The 24926-nt window shown below is 40.3% G+C and overlaps 1 protein-coding gene and 1 pseudogene across 6 annotated transcripts in view; one reads left to right on the top strand and one right to left on the bottom strand.

Annotated features, from left to right (window-relative positions):
* The window catches only part of NSUN6 (NOP2/Sun RNA methyltransferase 6), an 89858-nt gene that overhangs the window by 24310 nt on the left and 40622 nt on the right, over positions 1–24926 (top strand). For all 6 annotated transcript variants that reach the window (XM_047755520.1, XM_047755519.1, XM_047755516.1 and 3 more), the window contains 3 exons: positions 4750–4831; positions 16894–17013; positions 24413–24551. In XM_047755520.1, coding sequence (XP_047611476.1) covers positions 4750–4831; positions 16894–17013; positions 24413–24551 — 341 coding nt within the window. The remainder of the gene's footprint in view (positions 1–4749; positions 4832–16893; positions 17014–24412; positions 24552–24926) is intronic.
* Positions 20712–21320, bottom strand: LOC125113045 (40S ribosomal protein S8-like; annotated as a pseudogene).

Here is a 24926-nt window from a genome sequence, read left to right as displayed (position 1 = left end):
GGATCCAGCATTGCCACAGCTGCTGCCTGGATACAATCCCTGGCCTGGGAACTTCATATGCTATAGATGTGGTCATTAAGGAAAAAAAAAAAAAGACCAAAGTAAGCAACTATATACACTGTAATTGTCAAAATTTTACTTTTCCTTTTGAATGTTAATTTGGAAAGGCTTGCATCTTTGGAAAACTTTACTTATCTTGATAAAAGATGAATTAAATGACCTATCTAGATCTTTTTAACAGTCTATGTGAAAAAACTTATGATTTTGATATAAGCTTTTTTCACATAGAAATTTCTTTCACATAAAAATTTTACCAGAAAGCCAGCACCCACATCAATACTTGTGGTCAAAAGTTAATGTTTGGATTTATTCAAACCAAATTAAAATACAAGTTCGTTTCAGATCATTTCTGGTTGCTACAGGCTCTAAATAAATTAAATCTGTGGACAGTCCAGTTTCTCATTTTGCTTAGTACTTTCAGCCTGTTTTAGGGACTCTCCATTTCTCTAAAGCTGACAGCTGAGGGAGATAGCGGTGAAAGCTGTGTATTTATCCATCAAAGACAAGGCCACACCCTCAATTCCTGGGACAGGTTTTCATATTTAAGCAGTTCGGATTTTTTTTTTTTTTTTTTTTTTGCTTTTCAGGGCTGCACTTGAGGCATATGGAGTTTCTCAGGCTAGGGGTCAAATCGGAGCTACATCTGCTGGTCTACGCCACAGCAACACCAGATCCGTGTAGCATCTGCAACCTACACCACAGCTCACAGCGGTGCCAGATCCTTAACCCACTGAGCGAGTCCAGGGATCAAACCTGAAACCTCATGGTTTCTAGCCAGATTCGTTTCTGCTACTCCATGATGGGAACTCCAGCAGTTTGGATTTATAGTTGAAGTGAATTCTTCTAAGGAAACAGGCTATTCCCTACATCTCAAGGTAGTAGTACTTTTCAAATGGCCAAGAATATTTTTTTCTCCTCAGACGGCCTTATGAATATGAAGGTTATTCATATATCTACTGCGTTAATCTTTGGGTCTGGACCAGGGGGTTGATACTTTGACTACTTCCTGTGGTTTGTTATTAGTGGTACGTGCTTCACCCTCTTATTTGATGTGTTGGTTCCAGTATCTGTGTCAACAGACCTCTGAGTGCTGTTTTCTTTGTTGGCGGGACTAGGAGGCAGCCATCTTTACAGAAACTTTTTTTTTTTTTTTTTTTGGCCATGCCCACTGCATACAGAAGTCCCTGGGCCAGGGATCAAACCCAAACCATAGCAGCAACAAGGCCGGATTCTTAACCCCAGGCCACCAGGGAACTCCAAAAAACTGTTCTTTAAACTCAGCATTCATTTAGGTTGTTAGGATTTCTTTCCATGCCTTTTGGAGAAAAAACATGCTTCCACCACAACGAAATGTTACATGTATACACTGTTACTTACATTCTTTTAAAACTTCAGAACCATTTCTACTACCACTACCTTTGTACATTGAAATAGTGAATTTGTGCCCTTTGGTTTCTTGAATTCCAGCTGAGTTGAATCATTCATAGACTCAGAGATAGATTAGTATACTAACAGATGGTTTATCCTATTAGGTCTTATATTTTGCATTATTATATGAAGGTACATGCTATAGAAATAGTTTTAAGAGAAATATATAAGCCCATACCCAAACAATAACTGGCTTTAGTTATTCCTTGTCATATTATTTTATTTTACTTTTTATTTTTTAAAAATTATAGTTGATTTACAATGTTGTTCCAACTCTGTCATATTATTTTAAATTGAATATTGTACAGGTGGACACTCTTAAGCTGATAGGCTTGGTCAGAAGGAGAGAGTCAAGGGGGAACCAGATCTTGAAGCACTGAGTGGGAACTGGGTTAGGAAGGCAGGCATGTAAATGTTAGTTTCAGAATTTTTCAGAGGACTGGAGTTCTGCAAGTCAGAATCCTTTAAATTTTGGAGGCGTGATCGATCAGTCAAGGCTTTTGGTGATGGGTTTAGGCTCTGGGGTTGGGGTTCAGGTGTTGAGCAAGGTAAGCACCCCAGTTGTCTCAACAAAGAACCGACTTTTGAATGTGAGGCAGTGACATTTTTGAAGTTTCTTTTGTGTATTTTCTGCTCCAGGGCAGGAACTATTTAAGAAATGGTTTGATGTGATCCTGATTGGGGATCAGAGTCTTATCTCCGATTGAAGGTCCAGATCTAGAGATCGCAAATGTTAAATGAGTGTGGGTTCAAGGAGCTCACATTTGCAGTCAGACGCACTGCAGAGACAGGCTACCCATAGCTACAGAAGTTACTTCACTCTAAAGGCAGCATAAACTTACTGTGCTGTGGCGTAGAAATCCACAGATAATTTGATCTTTGTCCAGGGTTCCTGGCACATAGCTCCTAAAACCCTTGGAATCACAGGTGTAGTAAGAATGCTCTTGTATCCCTCAGCCAGCTTTAGGATGGGCGCTGTTGGCCAGAGCAGCCAACCCCATGATTAGAAGGTTGGCGCTTTGATCCCAAGCCACAGACTTCTGGGGAAGAGAGGGGAGTGGAGAGCAAACTAATCACTGGTGGCTGATGATTGAATCAGTTGTGCTTATGTGATGAAACTGCCTTTAGAACCAGGAACAGACGAGCTTGGCAAGCTCTCAGGATGGGCATCCATGCCACCCCTCCCATAGCTTGCCCTGGGGCAGCTCTTCTGTTTGACTGTTTCCCCGTTTGCTTCATAATAAACTGGTACTTGTAAGTAAAGGGTTTTCCTGAGTTCTGTGAGTCATTCTAGTGACTTCTCAAACCTCAGGTGGGAGATACAGGAACCTCCACATTCATAGCTACCCAAGAACGGGTGGCAACCCTGGGATGTGCAGCTGGCACCTGGAATGGGGGCAGGCTTGTTGGACTGAACCTGTGGAGTCTGACCAGGACCTCGGGCAGTTGGTATCAGAGTCAAATAGAACTGTAGGACACCTAGGGGTGTTCAGAGAGGTGGGGAGTTGGCTGGTGTGTGAGAGAGAGAGAGAGAGAGCTCCACACACATGGAGTCGGAAGGATTGTGAGTAAAAGCAGCCCCCCTGCCCGTATCAGGTAGGATACAGACCATCCGTGCAAGTGCTTCTCTGCCAGGATCAGTTCACAGGCTGTGAGCTTGTCTCCCGTGCTGTACCCGTGGGCTCTGTTCTTGTTCGCCGTACTTGGACTCTCCTCTGCTTGCACCCTTGTAACTTTTTGAAATCCTAATTTTTACCTTGCCTTTATGATCAGACAGCACTTTTTTCTGGGCACCTCTAGTCCCTGGAACAAGGTGTTGACTTCTTCTTTTTCTTTTTTTTTCCTGTCTCCCCCCCCCCCCCCCCCCCGCCCTTCTTCTTAGGGCTGCACCTGCGGCATACGGAAATTCCCAGGGTAGGGGCTGAATCGACGCCAGATCTGAGCCTCATCTGCAACTTCCATCGCAGCTCATGGCCATGCTGGATCTTCAACCCACCAAGCAAGTCCAGGGATCAAACCCGCATCCTCATGGATACTAGTTGGGTTCTTAACCTGCTGAGCCAGGGGGGGAACTCTGATTTTCCTGTTTTCTTGCTCCCTCTAGCCAGGATTGGCTTTCTTTAACTGCATACTCGTGTACTCTCTCTCCCCTTTGGGAGCCTCTGGGAGATTCTTTGATGCTGATGTCTGTCTTGGTGGGTCACTGTCCACTTGGCTGTCCTTCCTCCTCTGCTCAGTTCCACTGCCACCCACAGTGGGACAGAGGGGGCAAAGGTCACCCACCCTGTGGATTGTGTCAGTGCCAGACAATTACTCTTGAAAGAGCAGAGAGGAAAGCAGTGTGACATGGTTGTCATTGCATTACATCGGCGTGATTCTTACATAGGTGTGTGTGTGTGTATATATATGTATATATATTTTTTAAATTTTATTAAATTTATTTACAATGTATTAATTTCTGTCTACAGCAGTGGCTCAGTTTTGTACGTATATATTCTTTTTCGTAAGGTTTATTGTAGGATATTGAATATAGTTCTCTGTGCTGTGCAGTAGGGTCTTATTGTTTTTCTGTCCCATGTATAAGCTTCTATTTGCCAATCCCAAACTCCCAATCCTTGCCTCCCCAACCCCCTGCCCATTACTCAGCCATTAAAAAGAGTGAAATACTGCCATTTGCAGCAATATGGATGGACCTAGAGATGATCATACCAAGTGAAGGAAGTCAGACAAACCAATACCACATGATTTCAGGTATACGTGGACTCTGACATACAGTGCATATAAACATATCTACAAAACAGAAACAGACTCACAGATACGTATTTGTATTTTTCATACAACTACCGAGCTTAGTGCCTGGCAAACTGAAGCCTTTCCAAAATGTTTATTGAATTGAAAGGCAGATGAAAGTGATCATAAATCTGGTACCAGAAGGATGAGAACACATCAGTGAATAAGGACTCAGATGTTCTTCACGTTTTAGTCTGTTCAGATCTCTAAAGAGATGAAGTGGTGCCTAAATGAAAAATTTGTGTAACTTTATCCTTTTTAGTGCTCCCAGTGGCTTTCTCTGCTGTGGCTAAGAATTCAGGAACAATTCACAGGAATACTCTTTAAGTATTTTGGTGTTGAGTGAAAAAGGTTTTATATTTTTTATATATTTTATCTTATATTTGATGTGCTATTTGAGTATATTCCTAGAGATGGAATTTGTGTAGACTGTGTAATTATACTGAGTAATGTTAGATTTCCTGTTTTCAGAGGCATAGGCATAAGAATGACGGAACCAGTGTATCTCAGCCCTTCATTTGACAATGTACTGCCTGGCTACTTATTTTTACAGGTAAGTGTTTGTAAAAGCAGAATATTTAGTCAGATTGAGACATACTTCCATGAACTACTTGAAATACAAGGGTTTGTTATTCTCTTTTTTACCTTTTTATTGTTGTTGTGTATTGGTGTTTTCTGGTTAAGTAGTAAAAAAAAGCCTAGTAAACACTCTTTTTTTCTCAAATGATTTTTAATGACTTTTTCTCTCTTCCTTTGCCCAATGGTGCTTTAATGACTTATTGTAACTATTGCTTTCCATCTCAGAATATTAGTCCCTAAATAAGGCATACATTTGCTCTCTGTACAACTGTTCCATGTGTAATTTTGAGTGAGATTCAAATGGCATACCACCAGAAGATTTGGGTCAAATGCTTATCAGTTGCAGTGATATGTAGCAGGTAACTTGTTTTGCCTTTTCCAGTTTATGGCATACGTTCACGTACATTAATTCATATGATTTATTACGATCTGCTGGTTAGGTGGCATTGTTACTGTTATTCCCAGTCTACGATGAAGATACTGAAGACCAGATATGGTTGGGTTCTTGAACAAGGTCATGCAGTCGGTAATTAGCAGCATCTGAGCTCTTTCCTAAGCGTAGATCACATTTGCATTCTCCTCTGTCTAGTGTGTAACCAAAAGACATTTTATAAATCCAGAGACTGACTTAATCCTTGTGTCAACAAATAGAAAAAGGGATTGAAAAAACCAGATTTTGGAGTTCCTGTCGTGGTGCAGCAGAAATGAATCTGATTAGGAACCATGAGGTTATGGGTTCGATCCCTGTCCTCGCTCAGTGGGTTAAGGATCTGGCATTGCCGTGAGCTGCTGTGTAGGTCGCAGACTTGGCTCAGATCTGGCATTGCTGTGGATCCTACCACCTGAATGGTCTTTAGTTGGGCTGGCTGGGGTAGAGCCTGGGTCAGGGTGGTGAAAAGCTCTCCAGGTGCTTCTTGTTTGCAGCTAAAGTTGGGAATTGCTATAGCACAGGACCTGGGAGATCTTAAAAACATTGGTGCCCAGGCCTGGTTGCTGAAAATTCTGATCTAACTATTCTGGATGAGGACTGCACATTACAAGACAAAGCAAAACAAAAACTGCTCACCAGGTGATTTTAAATTTTTTTTTTGGTCTTTTTTTTTTTGCTATTTCTTGGGCCGCTCCCGCGGCATATGGAGGTTCCCAGGCTAGGGGTTGAATCGGAGCTGTAGCCACCGGCCTACGCCAGAGCCACAGCAACGCTGGATCCGAGCCACGTCTGCAACCTACACCACAGCTCACGGCAACGCAGGATCGTTAACCCACTGAGCAAGGCCAGGGATCGAACCCGCAACCTCATGGTTCCTAGTCGGATTCGTTAACCACTGCGCCACGACGGGAACTCCTCACCAGGTGATTTTTGATTTTATCTTGCAACCAGGATTGACATCATTGGATTCTTAACTCACTGAGTCACTAGGGAATTCCTCTTTTTTTTCTTTGTCTTTTGTCCTTTTAGGGCTGCACCCGGGGCATGTGGAGGTTCCCAGCCTAAGGGTCTAATCAGAGCTGTTGCTGCTGGCCAATGCCAGAGCCACAGCCACGCCAGATCCGAGCTGCGTCTGTGTCCTACACCACAGCTTACGGCAACGCCAGATCCTTAACCCACTGAGTGAGGCCAGGGATCGAACCTGCAACCTCATGTTTCCTAGTCGGATTCCGCTGCACCATGACAGGAACTCCTCTTTTTTTTTTTTTTTAAGTTTTATTGACGTACAGTTGATTTATAATGCTGTGTTAATTTCTGCTGTACAGCAAAGTGATTCAGTTATACCTATATATATTTTTATATTCTTTTCTATTATGGTTTATCACAGGACATTGAATATAGTTTCCTGTGCTATACTGGAGGACCTTGTTGTTTATCTGTTCTATAAATAATACTTTGCCTCTGCTAATCCAAAATTTCCAATCTGTCTCTCCCCAATCCTCCTTCCTCTTGGCACCCACAAGTGTGTTTTCTTTGTGTGTGAGTGTTTCCATTACCAACATTCTTACTGTGTTACATAGGATTGGAAATTTCTGTCATCTTTGGCCCTTAAAACAAATTTTTTTTTAGGAGTTCCCGTTGTGGCTCAGTGGTTAAAGAACCCCACTAGTATCCCTGAGGATGCGGGTTTGATCCCTGGCCTCACTCAGTGGGTTAAGGATCCGGCGTTGCTGGGAGCTGTGGTGTAGGTTGCAGACACGGCTTGGATCCCGTGTTCCTGTGGTTGTGACGTAGGCTGGCAGCTGTAGTTCCGACTCCACCCCTAGCCTGGGAACCTCCATATGCCGTGGATGTGGCCCTAAAAAGACAAAAAAAATTACATTATTTTTAAAAATTGAAGTATCATTGATTTACAGTGTTGTGTTAATTTCTGCTGTACAGCAGAGTGATTCAGTTATGTATATATACAAACATACATATACACATACTTACACACACACACTGTTTTTTTGTATTTTTTCCATACTGTTTATCATAGGACATTGAATATAGTTTCCTGTGCTATACAGTAGGACTTTGTTGTTTATCCCTTCCATGTATAATAGGTTACATCTGCCAAATCTAACCTTTCCTCAGTCCTCCCCTGGTCCCCTCCCTCTTGGCAACCAGAAGTCTGTTCTTTCCCATGAGTATGTTTCTGTTTCAAAGATAGGTTCTTTTGTGTCATATTTTATTTATTTATTTAGTTTTTTCTTTTTAGGGCTGCACCTGCAGCATGTGGAGATTCCCAGGCCAAGGGTTGAATTGGAGCTGCAGCTGCCAGCGTATACTGTAGCCACAGCCATGCAGGATCTGAGCTGCGTCTGTGACCTACACCACAGCTCATGGCAATGCCAGATCCTTAACTGACTGAGCGAGGCCAAGGATCAAACCCTCAACCTCATAGTTCCTAGTCGGATTTATTTCCACTGCGCCACGACAGGAACTCCTTGTGTCATATTTTAGATTTCACACACACTTGTCTTTCTCTGGCTTACTTGGCTTAGTATTGTTGCGGAAACCGCAAAAACCGTGGCGATGGAAGGAGACAAACAGCACTCGGAGATATGGAAAAGCAAGGTTTAGTCAGCACCAGTGCGGGCTCAGAGGAGTCACCTCCAGAGTCTGAGCACCAGGTCTTTGTTCTCAGGAACTTTTATGCACTGCAAGGTCTTGATTTTCCCATGTAAGCATCCCGGACCTCCCCCCATCCCCAAGCAGACAGTGTTCCTCCCTAAGAAACTGAGCGAGCAAGGTTACAGAAGCAGAACTGATAAGCAATGTTGGGTACCTGATTAGCAGGGCTGCTGGCTTGGACAGAGGGCACACGGTTGTTACATTATTACAAGAAGGGTGGCATAGTGATGAGCACAGCTGGAAAGGCTTGCAGCTGCCTTCTTAGCCAAGGGAGGTTGTTCTTTAGTTAAAACTCTATTTCGGTATGATAATCTTTAGTTACATTTGTGTTGCTGCTAATGGCGTTATTTCATTCTTTTTTAATAGTTGAGTAATATTCCCTTGTATGTACCACATCTTTATCAGTTCATCTGTTAATGAACATTAAATTGTTTCCATGTGTTGGCTATTGTGAATAGTTCCGCTATGAGCATAGGGGTGCGTGTATCTTTTCAAATTAGAGTTTGATCTGGGTATGTGCACAGGAGGGGAATTGCTTGGTCACACGGTAACTCTGTCCATAGTTTTCTGAGGAACCTCACTTTCGTTTTCCACAGGGCTTTCACCAACTTTCCACCAACAGCATTTTCTCCACATCCTCTCTAGCATTTGTTATTTGTAGACTTACTAATGATGGCCATTCAGACCAGTGTGACCCATGTACCTCATTGTAGTTCTGATTTGCATTTCTCTAGTAAGCAGTGATGTTGAGCAATTTTTCACGCGCCTGTCAGCAATTCGTATTTCTTCGGAGAAATGTCTCTTTAGGTCTTTAGCTCATTTTTTGATTGGGTGCTGTTGGTTTGTATGAGCTGTTTGTATATTTTGGAAATTAAGCTCTTGTTGAGTGCATCATTTGCAAATGTTTTCTCCCATTATGTAGGTTATCTTTTCGTTTTGTTTATGGTTTCCTTTGCTGTGCAAAGCTTTTAATTTTGATTAGGTCCCATTTGTTTGTTTTTGCTTTTATTTCTTTTGCCCTAGGAACTGACCTAAGGAAACATTGGTATGATTTATGTCAGAGATCTCTTCTAGGAGTTTTATGGTGTCATGTCTTATGATTAAGTCTTTAAACCATTTTCAGTTTATTTTTGTGTATGGCCAGGGTATGTTCTGACTTTATTTTCATGTAGCTATCCAACTTTGCCCCAAACCCCTTACTGAAGACTGTCTTTTTCCTATTTTATATTCTTGCATCATTTGTTGAAGATTAATTTTTTTTGCCTTTTCTAGGGCTCCTCTCACGGCATATGGAGGCTCCCAGGCTAGGGGTCCAGCTACACTATGACGTCTATGACCTACACCACAGCTTACAGCAACGCTGGATCCTTAACCCACTGAGCAAGGCTAGGGATTGAACCTGCAACCTCATGGTTCCTAGTCAGATTGGTTAACCACTGTGCCACGACGGGAACTCCTGTTGAAGATTAACTGACTTTAGGTGTGTGGGTTTATTTCTGGGCTCTCTATTTTGTTCCATTGATCCATATATTTGTTTTTGTGCTGATACCATACCTTTTTGATTACTGTAGCTTGGTAGTATTGTCTGAAGTCTGGAAGGGTTATGCTTCTTTGTTCTTTTTCTCCAGGATTTCTTTGGAAATTCTGGGTCTTTGGTGGTTGCATATAAATTTTAGCATTGTTCTAATTCTGTGTAAAGTGTCCTGGGTAATTTGATAGGGATCTTATCAAATCTGTAGATTGCTCTGGGTCGTATGGCCATTTTAACAATCTTAATTCTTACACTCTAAGAGCATTGGGTATCTTTCCATTTATTTAAATCATCTCGAGGTTATTAATGTTTTATAGTTCTCAGTGTATGTCTTTCATCTCCATCATGTTTATTCCTAAGTATTTTATTTTTGGGGTGTGATTTTTAATTTTAATTTATTTATTTACTTATATTTTTTGCTTTTTTTAGGGCTGCATGTGCAGCATATGGAGGTTCCCAGGCTAGGGGTCTATCAGAGCTACAGCTGCCAGCCTACACCACAGCCATAACAATGCCGGATCCGAGCCACATCTGCAACCTACACCACTCTCATGGCAATGCTGGGTCCTTAACCCACTGAGCAAGGCCAGGGATCGAACCCGTAACCTCATGGTTCCAGTTGGATTTGTTTCTGCTGCACTACAGTGGGAACTCTGTTGGAGTACAATTTTTAAAAGGTATTTTTTATATTCCCTTCTGGTATTTTGGTGTTAATGTAAAGAAAGGCAATTTAATTTTGTATTTAATCTTGTATTCTGCTACAATGAATAATTTATCAGTTCTAGTAGTATTTGTATGGGGACTTCAGGGTCTTCTATAGGTGGTATCATGTCATCTGCATATAATGACAATCTTCCCTATTCCCTTCCAATTTGGATACCTTTTGTTTCTTGTCTGATTGCTGTGGTTAGGACTTAGAATACTTGTGGTGAGAGTGGGCATCCTTGCCTTGTTCTGAATTTTAGCGGGAAGTCTTTCAGCTTTTTCCTGTTGAGAATGTTAGCTGTGGGTCTGTTGTTGATAGCTTTTATCATGTTGAGGTATGTTCCCTTCCATACCCACTTTGGTGAATGTTTTTATCATGAATGGATGTCGAATTTTGTCAAATGCCTTTTCTGCATTTATTGAGATGATCATGTGGTTTTTGTCTTTTGTTTATGTAGTTGTATCATGTTGATTGATTTGTGTATGTTAAACCATCCTTGTGAATTTGGGATGAATCCCACTTGATCATGGTGTATGATCTTTTTATGAGTTGTTACATTTGGTTTGCTAATATTTTGTTGAGAATTTTTGCTTCTAGATTTATCAAAGATGATGGCCTGTGATTTGATTTGATTTGATTTTTTTTTTTTTTTTTTGGCTGTGTCTTTGCTTTTGGTATCAAGGTGATGGGGGCATCATAGAATGTCACTGGGAATTTTCCTCCTCTTCAGTTTTTTTGGAAAAGTTTGAGAAGGATTGGTGTAATTTCCTCTTTGTATGTTTGGTAGAATTCACCTGTGAAGCCATCTAGGCCTGGCTTGCTTTTTAATTTTTTATTTTTTCCTGCTGCACTCATGGCATATGAAGTTCCCAGGCCAGAGAGTGAATCTGAGCTGCACTGAGGCCTTAAGGACCCAATCCCAGACCTTTAATCCACTGTACTGGGCTGGGAATCAAACCTGTGTCTCAGCAGCGACCTGAGCCACCACAGAGACAGCACTGGATCCTTAACCCAGTGTGTCCCAGTGGGCACTCCTGGGCCTGGATGTTTGTTTGTAGGGAGCTTTTAAATTACAGATTCTATTTCACTTTTAATGATCTGTTTGTTCAAGTCATCTATTTCTTCTTGATACTGTTTTGGTGGGCTATATGTTTATAGAAATTTGTTCCTTTCTTCTAGGTTGTTGAATTTACTGGCATGTAATTGTTCATAGTTTTCCCTTATGGTTTGGTTGTGTTTCTGTGGTGTTCATTGGTATGTCTCCTTTTGTATTTCATTTATTTGGGTTTTCTCTTCCTGGTGAGCTTGGCCTAAAGTTTGTCAATCTTGTTTACTCTTTCAAAGAACCAGTTCTTGGTTTTATTGATTTTTTTTTTCTATCTTTTAAACTATTTTAGTTATTTCTTTTCTGATCGTTATTATTTCCTTCCCTCTACTGACTTTGGTTCTGTTTGTCCATCACTTTCTAAATCTTTTTAAGTGGTAGGTTGTTTGAGATTTTTCTTGTTTTTATGAGGAAGGACTATATCTCTGTGAACTTCCCTCTAAAAACTGCTTTTGGTGCATCCCTATAGATTTTGTTTTGTTGTGTTTTAAGTGCCATGTGTCTTGAGGTATTCTTTAATTTCCTCTTTGCTTTCATTGTTGACACATTGATTTTTGAGTAACATGTTTAGTCTCCATGTATAATCATTTTTTCTTTTTTTTTTTTCTGTGATTTCTCATTTCTTGCCATTGTGCTCAGAAAAGATGCTTGAGTTGATTTCTTTACTCTTAAAGTTGTTGAAGTTAGTTTTGTGCCCTAGTAAGTGATCAGTACTGAAGAATGTTGTATGTGTACTTGAATGTTTATTCTGGTTTTTTTGGAGGTAATGTCCTAAAAATACTGTTTCACTGTTCTATTGTATGTATCATTTAGGATCTCTGTGGCCTCAGTGATTTTCTGCCTAGAAGATCTGTCCATTGATGTGATTGGGGTGTTAAAGTCTCCTACTATTTTATTCCTTTCAGTTTCTCCCACTATGTCTGTTAGTATTTGTTTTATGTACCTGGGTGCTCCTATATTAGGTGCATGTATGTTAACAAGCATAAAATCCTCTTCTTATGTTGATCCTTTTATCATTAAATAGTATTTTTTATGGCCTTGGTTTTGAGGTCTATTTTGTCTGATATGAATATTGTGATCACCACTTTGTTTTCATTCCATCTGCATGAAATATCTTTTTCCATATCCTGACTTTCAGTCTGTGTGTGTCCTTTGCCCTAAAGAGCATCTCTTGGAGGCAGCATATTGTAAGCTTTTGTTTTTTAATCCATTCTGCCACTCTGTATCTTTCAGTTGGAGCATTTAGTCCATTGACATTCCAGGTAACTTGTGATAGATATGTATTTATTGCCATTTTAAACCTTATTTTCCTGTTGATTTTATATTTCTTCTTTGTCCTTTTATTTTTCTGTTTTTCCTTTTGTGGGTTGATGATTTTGTTTTGTATACATGTGTTCTCTTTTTGGTTTTTGCGAATTGATCAGGTGTTTCTGATTTGTTGTTGCTCTGTTGCTAAAGTATGTTAACCCCTTCCTGTATCTTCTTGCTTTAGACTGGTAGTCATGTAGGCTCGAACACATTCTAGGTAAAAATATTTTATGATTCTTTTCTTTTTCTTTGTCTTTTTATCTTTTTAGGGTGCCCCCGCAGCATATGGAGGTTCCCAGGCTGGAGCTCAAATCAGAGCTATAGCTGCCAGCCTTCACCACAGCCACAGCAATGCAGGATCTGAGCTGTGTCTGTGACCTGCACCACAGCTCATGGCAATGCCAGATCCTTAACCACTGAGCAAGGCCAGGGATTGAACCTGCATCCTCACGGATCTTAGTTGGGTTCGTTACCACCGAGCCACGACGGGAATACCCCCATTTTAGATTTTGATGTCCTCTTTTACATCTTCATGTTCATCCTTCTTGTTTATCTTCATGTTCATTGTGGTTATCATCACTTTCACAGACATTTAAAAATTTTTTAATCTGTGTACTGGCTTAAGTGATTTACTTTCCAGTTCTGATTTTCTCTTTCCATTGGATTCTTCTTTTCTATTTAGAGAAGATTTTTCAATATTTTCTTTAGGATAGGTTTAGTATTGCAGTATTCTTTTATTTTTTTCTTGGGTGAGAATTCTTTGTCTTTCCTTCTATTCTAATGATAATCTAGCTGCATAAAGTATCCTAGGTTGCACATTTTTCCCTTTCAGAACTTTTTGAATATATCTTACCACTCCCTTCTAGCCTGTGGCATTTCTGTAGAGAAAGCAGCTGATAGCCTTATAGGGGTATCCTTGAAATTAACTGTTTTTCTCATGCTGACTTTGGAATCCACTCTATTTTTTTTTTCTTTTTGTCTTTTCAGGGCTGCACCCACAGCATATGGAGGTTCCCAGACTAGGGGTCTAATCAGAGCTACAGCTGCCAGCCTACACCGCAGCCACAGCAATGCAGGATCCGAGCTGCGTCTGCGACCTGCACCACAGCTCATGGCAATGCCGAATCCTTAACTGACTGAGTGAGGCCAGGGATCAAACCTGCAACCTTGTGATAGTCGGATTCGTTTCCATTGTGCCACGATGGGAACTCTGGAATCTTATTTTTAGTATTTGCTGTTTTTATTATAGAATGTCTTAGAGTAGGTCTTTTAGGGTTCATCTTGTTTGGTACCCACTGTGCCTTCTGTATCTGGGTATCTGTTTCCTTTTTTAGATCTGGAATGTTTTCAGCCATGCCTTCTTCAAATACATTTTAAATCGCCTTTTCTCTTTCTTCTTTTTCTGGAATCCCTATTATGTGTAGATTGGTGTACTTTATACTATCCCATAGATCTCTTGTATTGCTTTTATTTTATTCTATTTTTTATTTGCTTTCTATTTGGTGCCATGACAGACTGGATGATTGCTGTTCTTCTGTCTTTGGGGTCAGTTACTCGTTTCTCTGTGTTATTCATTCTGCTCTTCATTGCCTTTAGCTTGGCTTTTGTCTTTGCAAATGAATTTTCTAATTGTTCTTGTCTCCTCTGTGTAGTTCCTAGTTCTTTTTTACGGTACTCTGCATTTCTGTTGATAGTCTTTCTTCCTTCAGTGTTTTCATTATTTCCTTTTTGATAGCAGTGTCTAGTAGACTGAAGAGGAGTGTTTCATTGTTGTTTCAGGGGATTTTTCTTGGTCTTTTTAACTGGGTGTGGTTCCTGTACTTCTTCATTTTGCTTATATTTCTCTTATTCTGTGAGTTTAGGAGAAACAGTTGTCTACTGTGATCTTGGAGGGCTGTTTACACGTGGGCGTGTCCTTGCATAGCTTGTGTGGGTTTAATGTTTTTGGTGGGAGGACTGTTTTTAGTATGGGTGCCTGTCCCCTCTTTGCCCAGCGTGTGCCACCTGTTAGCCTCTTGATAATGGGTGTACACATGTTGCCACTGGTGCCCAGATCCTGGGGTTCTTGATGGTGGTGGCAGTTCACACACACCTTCAGAGCACACATTGGGAGCAGAGGTGGCTCATGACTACTTCTGAAACCCAGTGGAGCTTTCAACCACTTCTGAGGCTTGGTGGCAGCTTGCAACCACTCCTGGAGCTCATGAGGGCTGTGTCCTGCTGCTTGAGAGCGTGCTCAGGGAACAAGGCTGCAATGGTGGGTCCTCCTCCTCCTCTTGTGCCCCCCCCCCCAAAGAATGGCGCCTGGCCTCTAAGGAGTCCCAGGCTTCCTCTGTGAACACCCTCAGATGTGAAAACACCAGATTCCCATCCCCTCAGACTGCTTTTGCGCAGCCATCCCCAGTCTGCTCCCCGGGTCTGATCTCCAAAGCCTGAGCTTCAGCACCCAGTCTCTTCCCACACTGGCAGACGTGCATCTCAGGCTGAGGAGTGTACGGTGGTGGCACTGACCGTCTGGGCAGGTCTGTCTCCGTTCCGGCTGCTGCACACCCCTGCTGCATTCTTCGAGCCCTGAAGCTCCTCCTCTGTCCCACTGATCTCACCACTGGTGAGGTGACTTCCTCGGGTGCAGGAACCTTCTTTTATAGCTCCCTCCCGGGTATGCATGTCCCAATGCCTTCCTCACTTTCTTTCTTTTCACTCTTGTCCTATCCAGTTAGGTGGAGATTTTCTTGCTCTTTTTGAACCTGAGGTCTTCTGCCAGCATTCAGTAGATTTTCCGTGAGAATCATTCCACATGAGGATGTATTTTTGATGTATTTGTAGGAGGAGGTGAGCTCCATGTCCTATTCCTCCACCATCTTGATCCCCTCTACTGGCCATGACACTGATGTTATATTTGTTAGGAATGAATCGTGTCATTGACTCTAGATAAAGTTATCACTGAATCTCAAGTGTTTTTATATTGGAGTTCAGTGTGTGTGTGTGTGTGTGTGTGTGTGTGTGTGTGTGTCTTTTTATGGTCGTATCCTGATGCATGGAAGTTTCCAGGCTAGGGGTTAAATTGGAGCTACAGCTGCCAGCCTCTCCACAGCAATGTAGGGTCTGAGCCATGTCTGCGACCCACACCATAGCTCATGGCAATGCTGGATCCTTAACCCACTGAGCGAAGCCAGGGATCGAACCTGCATCCTTATGGATGCTAGGGTTTGCTACCACTGAGCCACGACAGGAACTCCTGGAGTTCAGTTTTTAAATGTTGTTGGAATAAATTAGGCTGTTGAGAGAAAGTATCTGTGACACATGAAGCTGTTCTTAGTGTGCAGTGTGGAGAAACGGCCCTTCAGGTGCCTGAATCATTTGCTCTGATTTTAATGCTCCATGTATGTACAGAGGAGGGACGAGCTTGCTCCTGTGTGTCCTTTCTCACCATTGATTTTCTGTTTTGAAGCTGTGATCTTGGATTCACTTGAGACTGTTGTAACTGAATGGAAAAAAGTGCATTTACTAATGGAAAAAAGAGTTTCGGTGTGAGCATGAATTGAAACTGACAAACTTAAAAAATAAATAGCACTATGCTTGTTAGTCTCTTTTTTTTCCTTGCCAAGCAATTTTAAAAATAAATTATTTTATAATATTATTGTATCGTATTTAAGGCTGTCATCTTGCAGTCTTTATATAACTAATACTAATGAATTCGTGATTTAATAAAACTTATTGCTATAGATGGAGGCATATGGGGGTTGTAAAATCTCATAATAAGTTTCTGACTGCCAACCAGGAATAGCTAAAAAATTTTCACTTTCTTCTACTGAAGTGTGGTAGATAGGAACCCAGGCATGCCTTCAGGGGCATAAACAGCATAAAACTGGGGTTCTAGATGGAGTTTAGATCGGATCGGATCTAGCGCTGCTGTGACTGTGGCGCCTGATACTGTGATGTTTTGTACATTTTCTGAGAAAAAGGTTCAAAGATTTCTCATATTTCAGAAAGGTCTGTGGCCTCCAAAATGTTGAGAACCACTGAACTGAGAAAGGACAACAGTAAGTGTTTTTTGTTGAGTTGACTGGGGAGATGTATCATGCACGGGTGTGTCTGTGTGTTCTGTGTGAAACCAGGATACAATGGGAAATGGTGAATTTCTGACACTAGTGTATTTACAAAAAAATTCTACTCTTGGGAGAGGATGCTGTCCTGACATTTTTCTTGACATTCTCTGATTCTCAAATTTAAAACGATCAAATCATCAGTAATTGACTTTTTTTTTTTTTCCCTTGCAGAATTTGCCTTCTGCCGTAGTAACACATGTTCTGGATCCTCAACCTGGAGAAAGGATTCTGGATTTGTGTGCAGCACCTGGAGGCAAAACAACACACATTGCAGCACGAATGCGTGATCAGGTGAGACTGTCTACACAGCAGAACTCCTTTCTACGTATTACATGTTTCGGTGATGGAGGTGGAACTACCTGTAACTTACGGAACCATTATACATACATTCATAATCTCATTGATTCGGATTCATCCAAGCGAAGGCCATTCAGTGATGCTATTCAACACATAGTTCAGTGTTCAGAGCTCAAGACCTTCTTGAATCCCAGATTTGCTAATAGATTTATGAAATGGGATTTTTTTTCCCCATATAATTGTTTCAATGAAACGTTTAAGAGAGCTTCTCATATTCTTTTTTGTTTGTTTTTGTTTTGTTTTGTTTTTGGTTGGTTTTTTTTTTTCTGCTGGCCTATGCCACAGTCACAGCAGCGCTAGATCCGAGCCACGGCTGTGATATACATATACCACAGCTCATGACAATGCCAGATCCTTAACCTACTGAGTGAGGCCAGGAATTGAACCTGTGTCCTCGTGGATGCTAGTCAGATTCGTTTCTGCTGAGCCATGATGGGAACTCCAGATCTTCTTATATTCTTAATTACAAGACTTAATGCTTTTGAAAATAGTGAACTAAATTCCATAGTCAGTCTTAGAAAAGAACAAAATGATGCCATTTGCAGCAACATGGATGCAACTAGATATTCTCATGCTAAGTGACGTAAGTCAGAAAGAGACGGACAAATACCGTGTGATATCACTTATATGTGGAATCTAAAATATAGCACAAAGGAACCCATCTACAGAACAGAAACAAACTCAAAGACATGAAGAACAGACTTGTTGCCAAGGGGTATGAAAGAGTGGGACGGACTGAGAGTTTGGGATTGGTAGATGCAAATTACTGCATTTAGAGCAGATAAGCAATGAGGTCCTACTGTATAGCACGGGGAACTATATTCAGTCTCTTGGGTTAGATTATGATGGAAGATAATATAAGAAAAAGAATGTATATATATATGTGTGTGTGTGACTGGGTCACTTTGCTGTACAGCAGAAATTGGCACAACGTTGTGAATCAACTATACTTCAATAAATAAAAAATAAATTCCACCACTGAAGATTAATTTGACAGTACATTATTATTAAAGTGTCCAAATACACTTTGTTGATATATATGCAAGCACATATTATGATAAGAAATATATACACATAAACATTGCACACAAATATTTGTGTCTGTGTTCTTGCCTTCAGATTCGTAAAAACCTCATGATTTGGCTTAATTTAACTGCTTCAGGAGTTCCCTTGTGGCCCAGTGGGTTAAGGATCTGGCACTGCTGTCACTCTGGTTACAGCTGTGGCCTGGGAACTTCTGCATGCTGTGTGTGTGGCCGGGAAAAAAAACAAACAAACAAACAAAAAAAAACCTGCTTCATTGTCACAAAAGAAAAGTCTGGAGTTCCCACCATGACTCAGTGGTTAACGAATCTGACAAGCATCCACAAGGACGCAGGTTCAATCCTTGGCCTTGCTCAGTGGGTTAAGGATCCAGCATTGCCATGAGCTGTGGTGTAGGTTGCAGACAGACGTGGCTCGGATCCCACGTTGCTGTGGCTGTGGTGTAGGCTGGCAGCTGTAGCCTGGGAACCTCCATATGCTCTGGGTGAGGCCCTAAAAAGACAAGAAAAAGAAAAGAAAAAGAAAGAAAAGGATATGGGTAGTTGATGGTATTTTTCCCTACTTGTTTCAAATTCTGTAAAACCCAGTGATACCGAAAATACTTGCATATGCTAGCAGCTTCACCTACAATAGTGTTCTTTTTTAAAAAAAATTTTTATTGTAGTTGATTTACAGTGTTTTGTTAATTTCTGCTGTACAGCAAAGTGATTCAGTTATACATAAACACATATCCATTTCTATATAGGTTATCACAGAATATTGAATAGACTTCCCTGTGCTATATAGTAGGTTTCCATTGACCATCCATTCCGTATACGGTAGTGCACATATGCCAGTCCCAAGCTCCCAGTCCTTCCCTATCCTCCACCCTTACACCGTAAGTTTGTTTTTGAAGTCTGTGAATCTGTTTTTGTTCTGTAAAAAAAAATTGATTCGTATCAATTTTTTAGATTCCACGTATAAATGATATATTTGTCTTTCTCTGTCTTACTTCACTGAATATGATAATCTCTAGGTCTGTCTATGTTGCTCAGATGGCATTATTTCATTCTTTTTTTGGCTAATATTCCATGGTATACATGTATCACATCTTCTTTATCCATTGTTCTGTCAGTGGACATTCAGGTTACTTCCGTGTTTTGGCTATTGTAAATAGTGCTGTGATGAATATTACGTTTCATGTATCTTTTCAAATTACGGATTTCTCCGGATATATGCCCAGGGATGGGATTGCTGGATCATATGGTACTTCTATGTTGAATTTTTTGAGGAACCTCCATACAGTTTTCCATAGTGTTTGTACCAACTTATATTCCCACCAACAGTGGAGGAGTGTTCCCTTTTCTTTATACTCTCTCGACCCTTTATTGTTCATAGACTTTTTGATGATGGTGACACTTCATGTAGTTTTGATTTGCATTTCTCTAATAATTAGAGGTTTTGAGCATCTTTTTATGTCTTTTTTGACCATCTGTATGTCTTCTTTGTAGACAAGTCTATTTAGATCTTCTGCCCATTTTTCGATTGGGTTTTTTTTTTTTTTTTTTTGATATTGAGCTTCCTGAGTGGTTGGTGTATTTTGGAGATTAATCTCTTGTTGGTTGCTTTATTTGCAAGTATTTTCTCCCATACTGTGGATGGTTTGGTTTTCCCAGAACCATTTATTGAGAGACTGTCTTTTTTATATCATATATTCTTGCCTCCTTTGCCATAGATTAATTGACCATAGGTGCGTAGGTTTATTTCTTGGTTTTCTATCTTTTTTCATTAACCTATGTTTCTGTTTTTATGCCAGTACTATTACTGTTCTGATGATTAGCTTTGTAGTATAGTCTGAAATTAGGGAGCCTGATTTCTCCAGCTCTGATTTCTTTCTCAGGATTGCTTCAGCTGTTTGGGGTCTTTGGTGTTTCCAGACAAAGAAAAACATTTTTTATACTAGTTCTGTGAAGAATATCATTGATAATTTGATAGGGATTGCCCTGAGTCTGTAGATTGTTTTGGGTAGTATAGTCATTTTGACAATATTGATTCTTTCAATCCAAGAGCATGGTATATCTTCCATATGTTTGTGTAATTTTTGGTTTCTTTCTTCATCGTCTTAAAGTTTTCAGTGTTCACATCTTTGCTTTCCTAGATAAGTTTATTGTTAGGTATTCTTATTCTTTTTGATGCAGTGGTAAATGGGATTTTTTTTTTTTTGGTCTTTTTAGGGCCACACCCATGGCACATGGAGGTTCCCAGGCTAAGACTAGGGATTGAATCAGAGCTGCAGCTGCCAGCCCATGCCACAGCCACAGCAATGCTGGATCTAAGGCACATCTATGACCTGCACCACAGTTCACGGCAACGCCTGATCCTTAACCCACTGAGTGAGGTCAGGGATCGAACCTGCAATCTCATGGTTACTAGTTGGGTTCATTAATCACTGAGCCATGAGGGGATCTCCGAAATGGGATTGTTTTAATTTCTTTTTCTGATCTTTCATTGTAGCATTTAGGAATGCAGGAGATTTCTGGTTTTGTGTTTGTTTTTTTTTTTTTAAGAAGAATAAACACCTCTACGTGAGCTAAGACAGGAGGCAGGATTCATTTGCCTTTCTAGGCCTGGATTTTCCTCAGGTAGAACTCCTGCTCCTTGCCCTCGAGCATGCAGCCATCTTCTCAGCCACAATGGGCTGATCTTGAAACACTTCATGCAGGAAACTGGCCCTGCTGGAACTGCTTCTCTAGAAAACTGCTGATTTTGGCATTCTTTTTCCTTCATCATATTTCTTCTGAATTTTCTTTGATTGCTCTTTGTTTAAAACCTCTTCCTCTTCAGGAGTCAACTTGCCCCCCCTTCTTGTGGCCCATGGGCAGTGTAGTAGGACTCCTACCGCTGTTGGTCTGGTGTGCTGTCAGCAGGCTCAATGCTGCTCTTCACCAGGGACTTTGGTATGGATCACTTTGTTGTTGGATACGTTGTACACAACATCAGTAATCTGTGTGCAACACCCTGAGCCCCAGGAGAAGTTCCCCAGGAGAAGGCCAGGTAGTTCTTGATGCCTCCCCCAACATGGAATATGTATTTGTGGTGGAGGCCAATGTCACTGTTGGAAGTGAGGCATCCCAGCTCATACTTTCGCTTCTTTTGGTAGGGCTTTCTCTTGCCCCGGTCTTGTGGTCCTTGTGCCATTTGTCCTGAGAGATGCCCATCACTCGGTGCTGGCTGGAAGGAGTCATTTTTGTGTATTAATTTTTTTTTCCTGCACCTGTGGCATGCGGAACAGGCTAGGGATGGAACCTGAGCCAGAGCAGTGACAACACCAGGTCATAACCCACTGAGCCATCAGGGAACTCAAATTAATTTTGTATCCTGCAACATTATTGAATTCATTGATTAGCTCTAGTACTTCTCTGGTGGCGTCTTGAGTATTTTCTATGAATATTACCATGTCATGTGCAAAAAGTGATAGTTGTACTTATTTTCCAATTTGGATTCCTTTGATTTCTTTTTATTCTCTGGTTGCTGTGGCTATGATTTCCCAAACTATGTTGAATAAAACTGGTGAGAATGGGCATCCTTGCCTTGTTCCTGACTTTAGCGGAAATGCTTTTAGCTTTTCACCATTGAGAATGATGTTAGCTGTAGGTTTGTCATCTATGGCTTTTATTGTGTATGAGATAGGTTTTCTTCATGGACACTTTCTGCAAAGTTTTTATTATAAATGGGTGTTGGATTTTGTCAAAAGCTTTTTCTGCATCTATTGAGAGGATCATATGATTTTTATTCTTCAGTTTGTTAATGTGTTTCACACTGATTGATTTGTGGATTTTAAAATTCTTGTATCCTTAGGATAAATCCCACTTGATCATGGTATATGATCCTTTTAATATATTGTTGAAATTGGTTTGCTAATATTTGTTGAGAATTTTTATGTCTGTTCACCAGTGATACTGGTTTGTAATTCTCTTTTTTTGAGGTATCTTTGTCTAGTTTTGGTATCAGGGTGATGGTGGCCTCATAGCATGAGTTTGGGAGTATTCCTTCCTCTGCAATTTTTTGGAATAGTTTCAGAAGGATAGATGGTAACTCTTCTTTAAATGTTTGATAGAATTTGCCTGTGAAGCCATCCAGTCCTGGACTGTTTTTGTTGGAAGATGTTTAATCATAGTTTCAATTTCAGTAATTGTGATTGGTCTGTTATACATTTTCTATTTCTTCCTGGGTCATTCTTGGAAGATTGTAACTTTCTAAGAATTTGTCCATTTGTTTGAGGTTGTCCATTTTACTGGCACATAGTTACTCGTAGTAGTCTCTATGATCATTTGTATTTCCGTGGTGTCTGTTGTAATTTCTCCTTTTTCATTTCCAGTTTTAATGATTTGAGCCCTTGCTCTTTTTTTTTTTTTTGTCTTTTGTCTTTTGTTGTTGTTGTTGTTGTTGCTATTTCTTGGGCCGCTCCCGCGGCATATGGAGGTTCCCAGGCTAGGGGTTGAATCGGAGCTGTAGCCACCGGCCTACGCCAGAGCCACAGCAACGCGGGATCCGAGCCACATCTGCAACCTACACCACAGCTTATGGCAATGCCAGATCCTTAACCCACTGAGCAAGGCCAGGGACCGAACCCGCAACCTCATGGTTCCTAGTCGGATTCGTTAACCACTGCGCCACGACGGGAACTCTTTTTTTCTTTTTTTTTTGATGAGTCGATATAGGTTTATCAATTTTGTGGATCTTTTCAGAGAACCAGCTTTTGGTTTCATAGATCTTTTCTAAGTGGTTTTCTTTGTCTATTCCATTCATTTCTGCTCTGATCTTTATGATTTATTTTCTTATGCTAACATTAGGTTTTGTTCTTTTTCTAGTTGCTTTAGGTGTAAGGTTCGGTTGTTTGAGATTTTTCATGTTTCCTGAGATTATATTTCTGTAAACTTCTCTCTTAGAACTGCTTTTGCTGCATCCCATAGGTTTTGCAGTACTGTGTTTTTGTTTTCATTTGTGTCTATATTTTTTGATTTCTGCTTTGATTTCTTCAGTGATCTGTTGGTTGCTTAGTAGCCTATTGTTTAGCCTCCACATGTTTGTGTGGTTTGCATTTTTTTTTCCCTTGTAGTTAATTTTTGTTCTTAAAGCATTTTGGTCAAGAAAAGATGCTTGATATGATTTCAGTTTTCTTAAATTTACTGAGGTTTGCTTTGTGCTCCAGCATGATTGAGATCTGTCCTGGAGAAGGTTTCATACGCATTTGAGAAGAATGTGTATTCTGCTGCTTTCAGATGGAGTGTTCTATAAAAATCAATTAAATACATCTTTTGATTAGGACCCATTTGTTTGGTTTTGCTTTTATTTTTATTGCCTTGGGAGACTGCCCTAAGAAAACAGGAACTGATTTATGTCAGAGAAATGTTTTGCCTATGTTCTCTTCTAGGAGTTTTATGTTGTCATGTCTTATGTGTAAGACTTTAAGCCATTTTGAGTTTATTCTTTTGTATGATGTGAGGATGTATTCTAACTTCATTGATTTATATGCAGCTGTCCAGCTTTTCCAACAGCACTTGCTGAAGAGACTAATTTTTTCCCATTTTATGTTCTTGGCTCCTTTGTCAAAGATTAATTGTTCATAGGTGTGTGGGATTTTTATGGGGCTCTCTAATCTGTTCCTTTGATCTGTATGTATATTTCTGTGCCAGATAAAATTTGTGATTTTTAAATATTTATTTCAGATATTTCTTTAAAAGTTTCTTTAGAATATTGCAAACACCACTCTTGGTTTTGAGTTTTGTGGATTAAAAGTATGTGGGCATTAGGAGTTCCCATCGTGGCTTGTTGGTTAACGAACCCAATTAGTGTCCATGAGGACTTACTTGGGTTTGATCCCTGGCCTTGCTCAGTGGGTTAAGGATTCAGCATTGCCGTGAGCTGTGGTATAGTACGCAGATCAGGCTCAGATTCTGCATTGCTGCGGCTGTGGTGTAGGCTGGCAGCTACAGCTCTGATTGGACCCCTAGCCTGGGAACCTCCATGTGCCGTGGGTATGGCTCTCAAAAAACAAAGACAAAAAGTATATGGGCATTATAAAAAACGCATTATCTGCAAGATTGTGTTCTTTAAAAGGAAATCCTTAATAAGTATCGGATGTAAGCCTGATACACATTTGGATAATCACCTTTAAATCTGGAACTAGGAGGAAAGTGGGGAAGACTATAATTGTTTATTAGTTTTTCTCATTATTAAGAATTTTCATGTTTTCTTTGGATTTATACTTCTTTATGTTTTTGTCTTTTTTTTTTTTTTTTTTTTTTAGGGAGAAGTGATAGCACTGGATAAAATAGCCAACAAAGTAGAAAAAATAAAGCAGAATGCATTATTACTAGGCCTGAATTCTATCAGGGCATTTTGCTTTGATGGAACAAAGGCCCTCAAACTTGATACAGACACAGAAGGTGAGTTAAATGTTATCTTCTTAAGGCTTATATAATTGGCACTTAGAAATAAATAGTCAAATTTTGCTGCCTTCCTTCCATAAATCCTTAAAACTTTGGCATGGGTCTAAGATATTTTGCTGTAATAGATGTCTTTTTGCTTTTTAATCTCCTCTTTGAACATCAGGTTTTTAATACAGAATCAAACCTCCAAGACTTCGTCAAGGTCTTTGTTCTTAACTGATTTGTTTTAGTTTTATGTTATAGCTCGGAAAGCTGAAATGTGGTATGATCCCTTTCAGTTTAATAATCTCTGAGCTATTTTCATTTTTTCTTGAGGGACTGGGGATATAGAACTAGAAAGTAAGAGCTGTTATGTATTTTGTTTTGTAATAA

This window comes from Phacochoerus africanus, chromosome 12 (assembly GCF_016906955.1).
Source record: "Phacochoerus africanus isolate WHEZ1 chromosome 12, ROS_Pafr_v1, whole genome shotgun sequence".
Taxonomy (NCBI): Eukaryota; Metazoa; Chordata; class Mammalia; order Artiodactyla; family Suidae; genus Phacochoerus; species Phacochoerus africanus.
The sequence above is the reverse complement of the archived record's forward strand: the minus strand, read 5'-3'. Positions and strand labels throughout refer to the sequence as shown.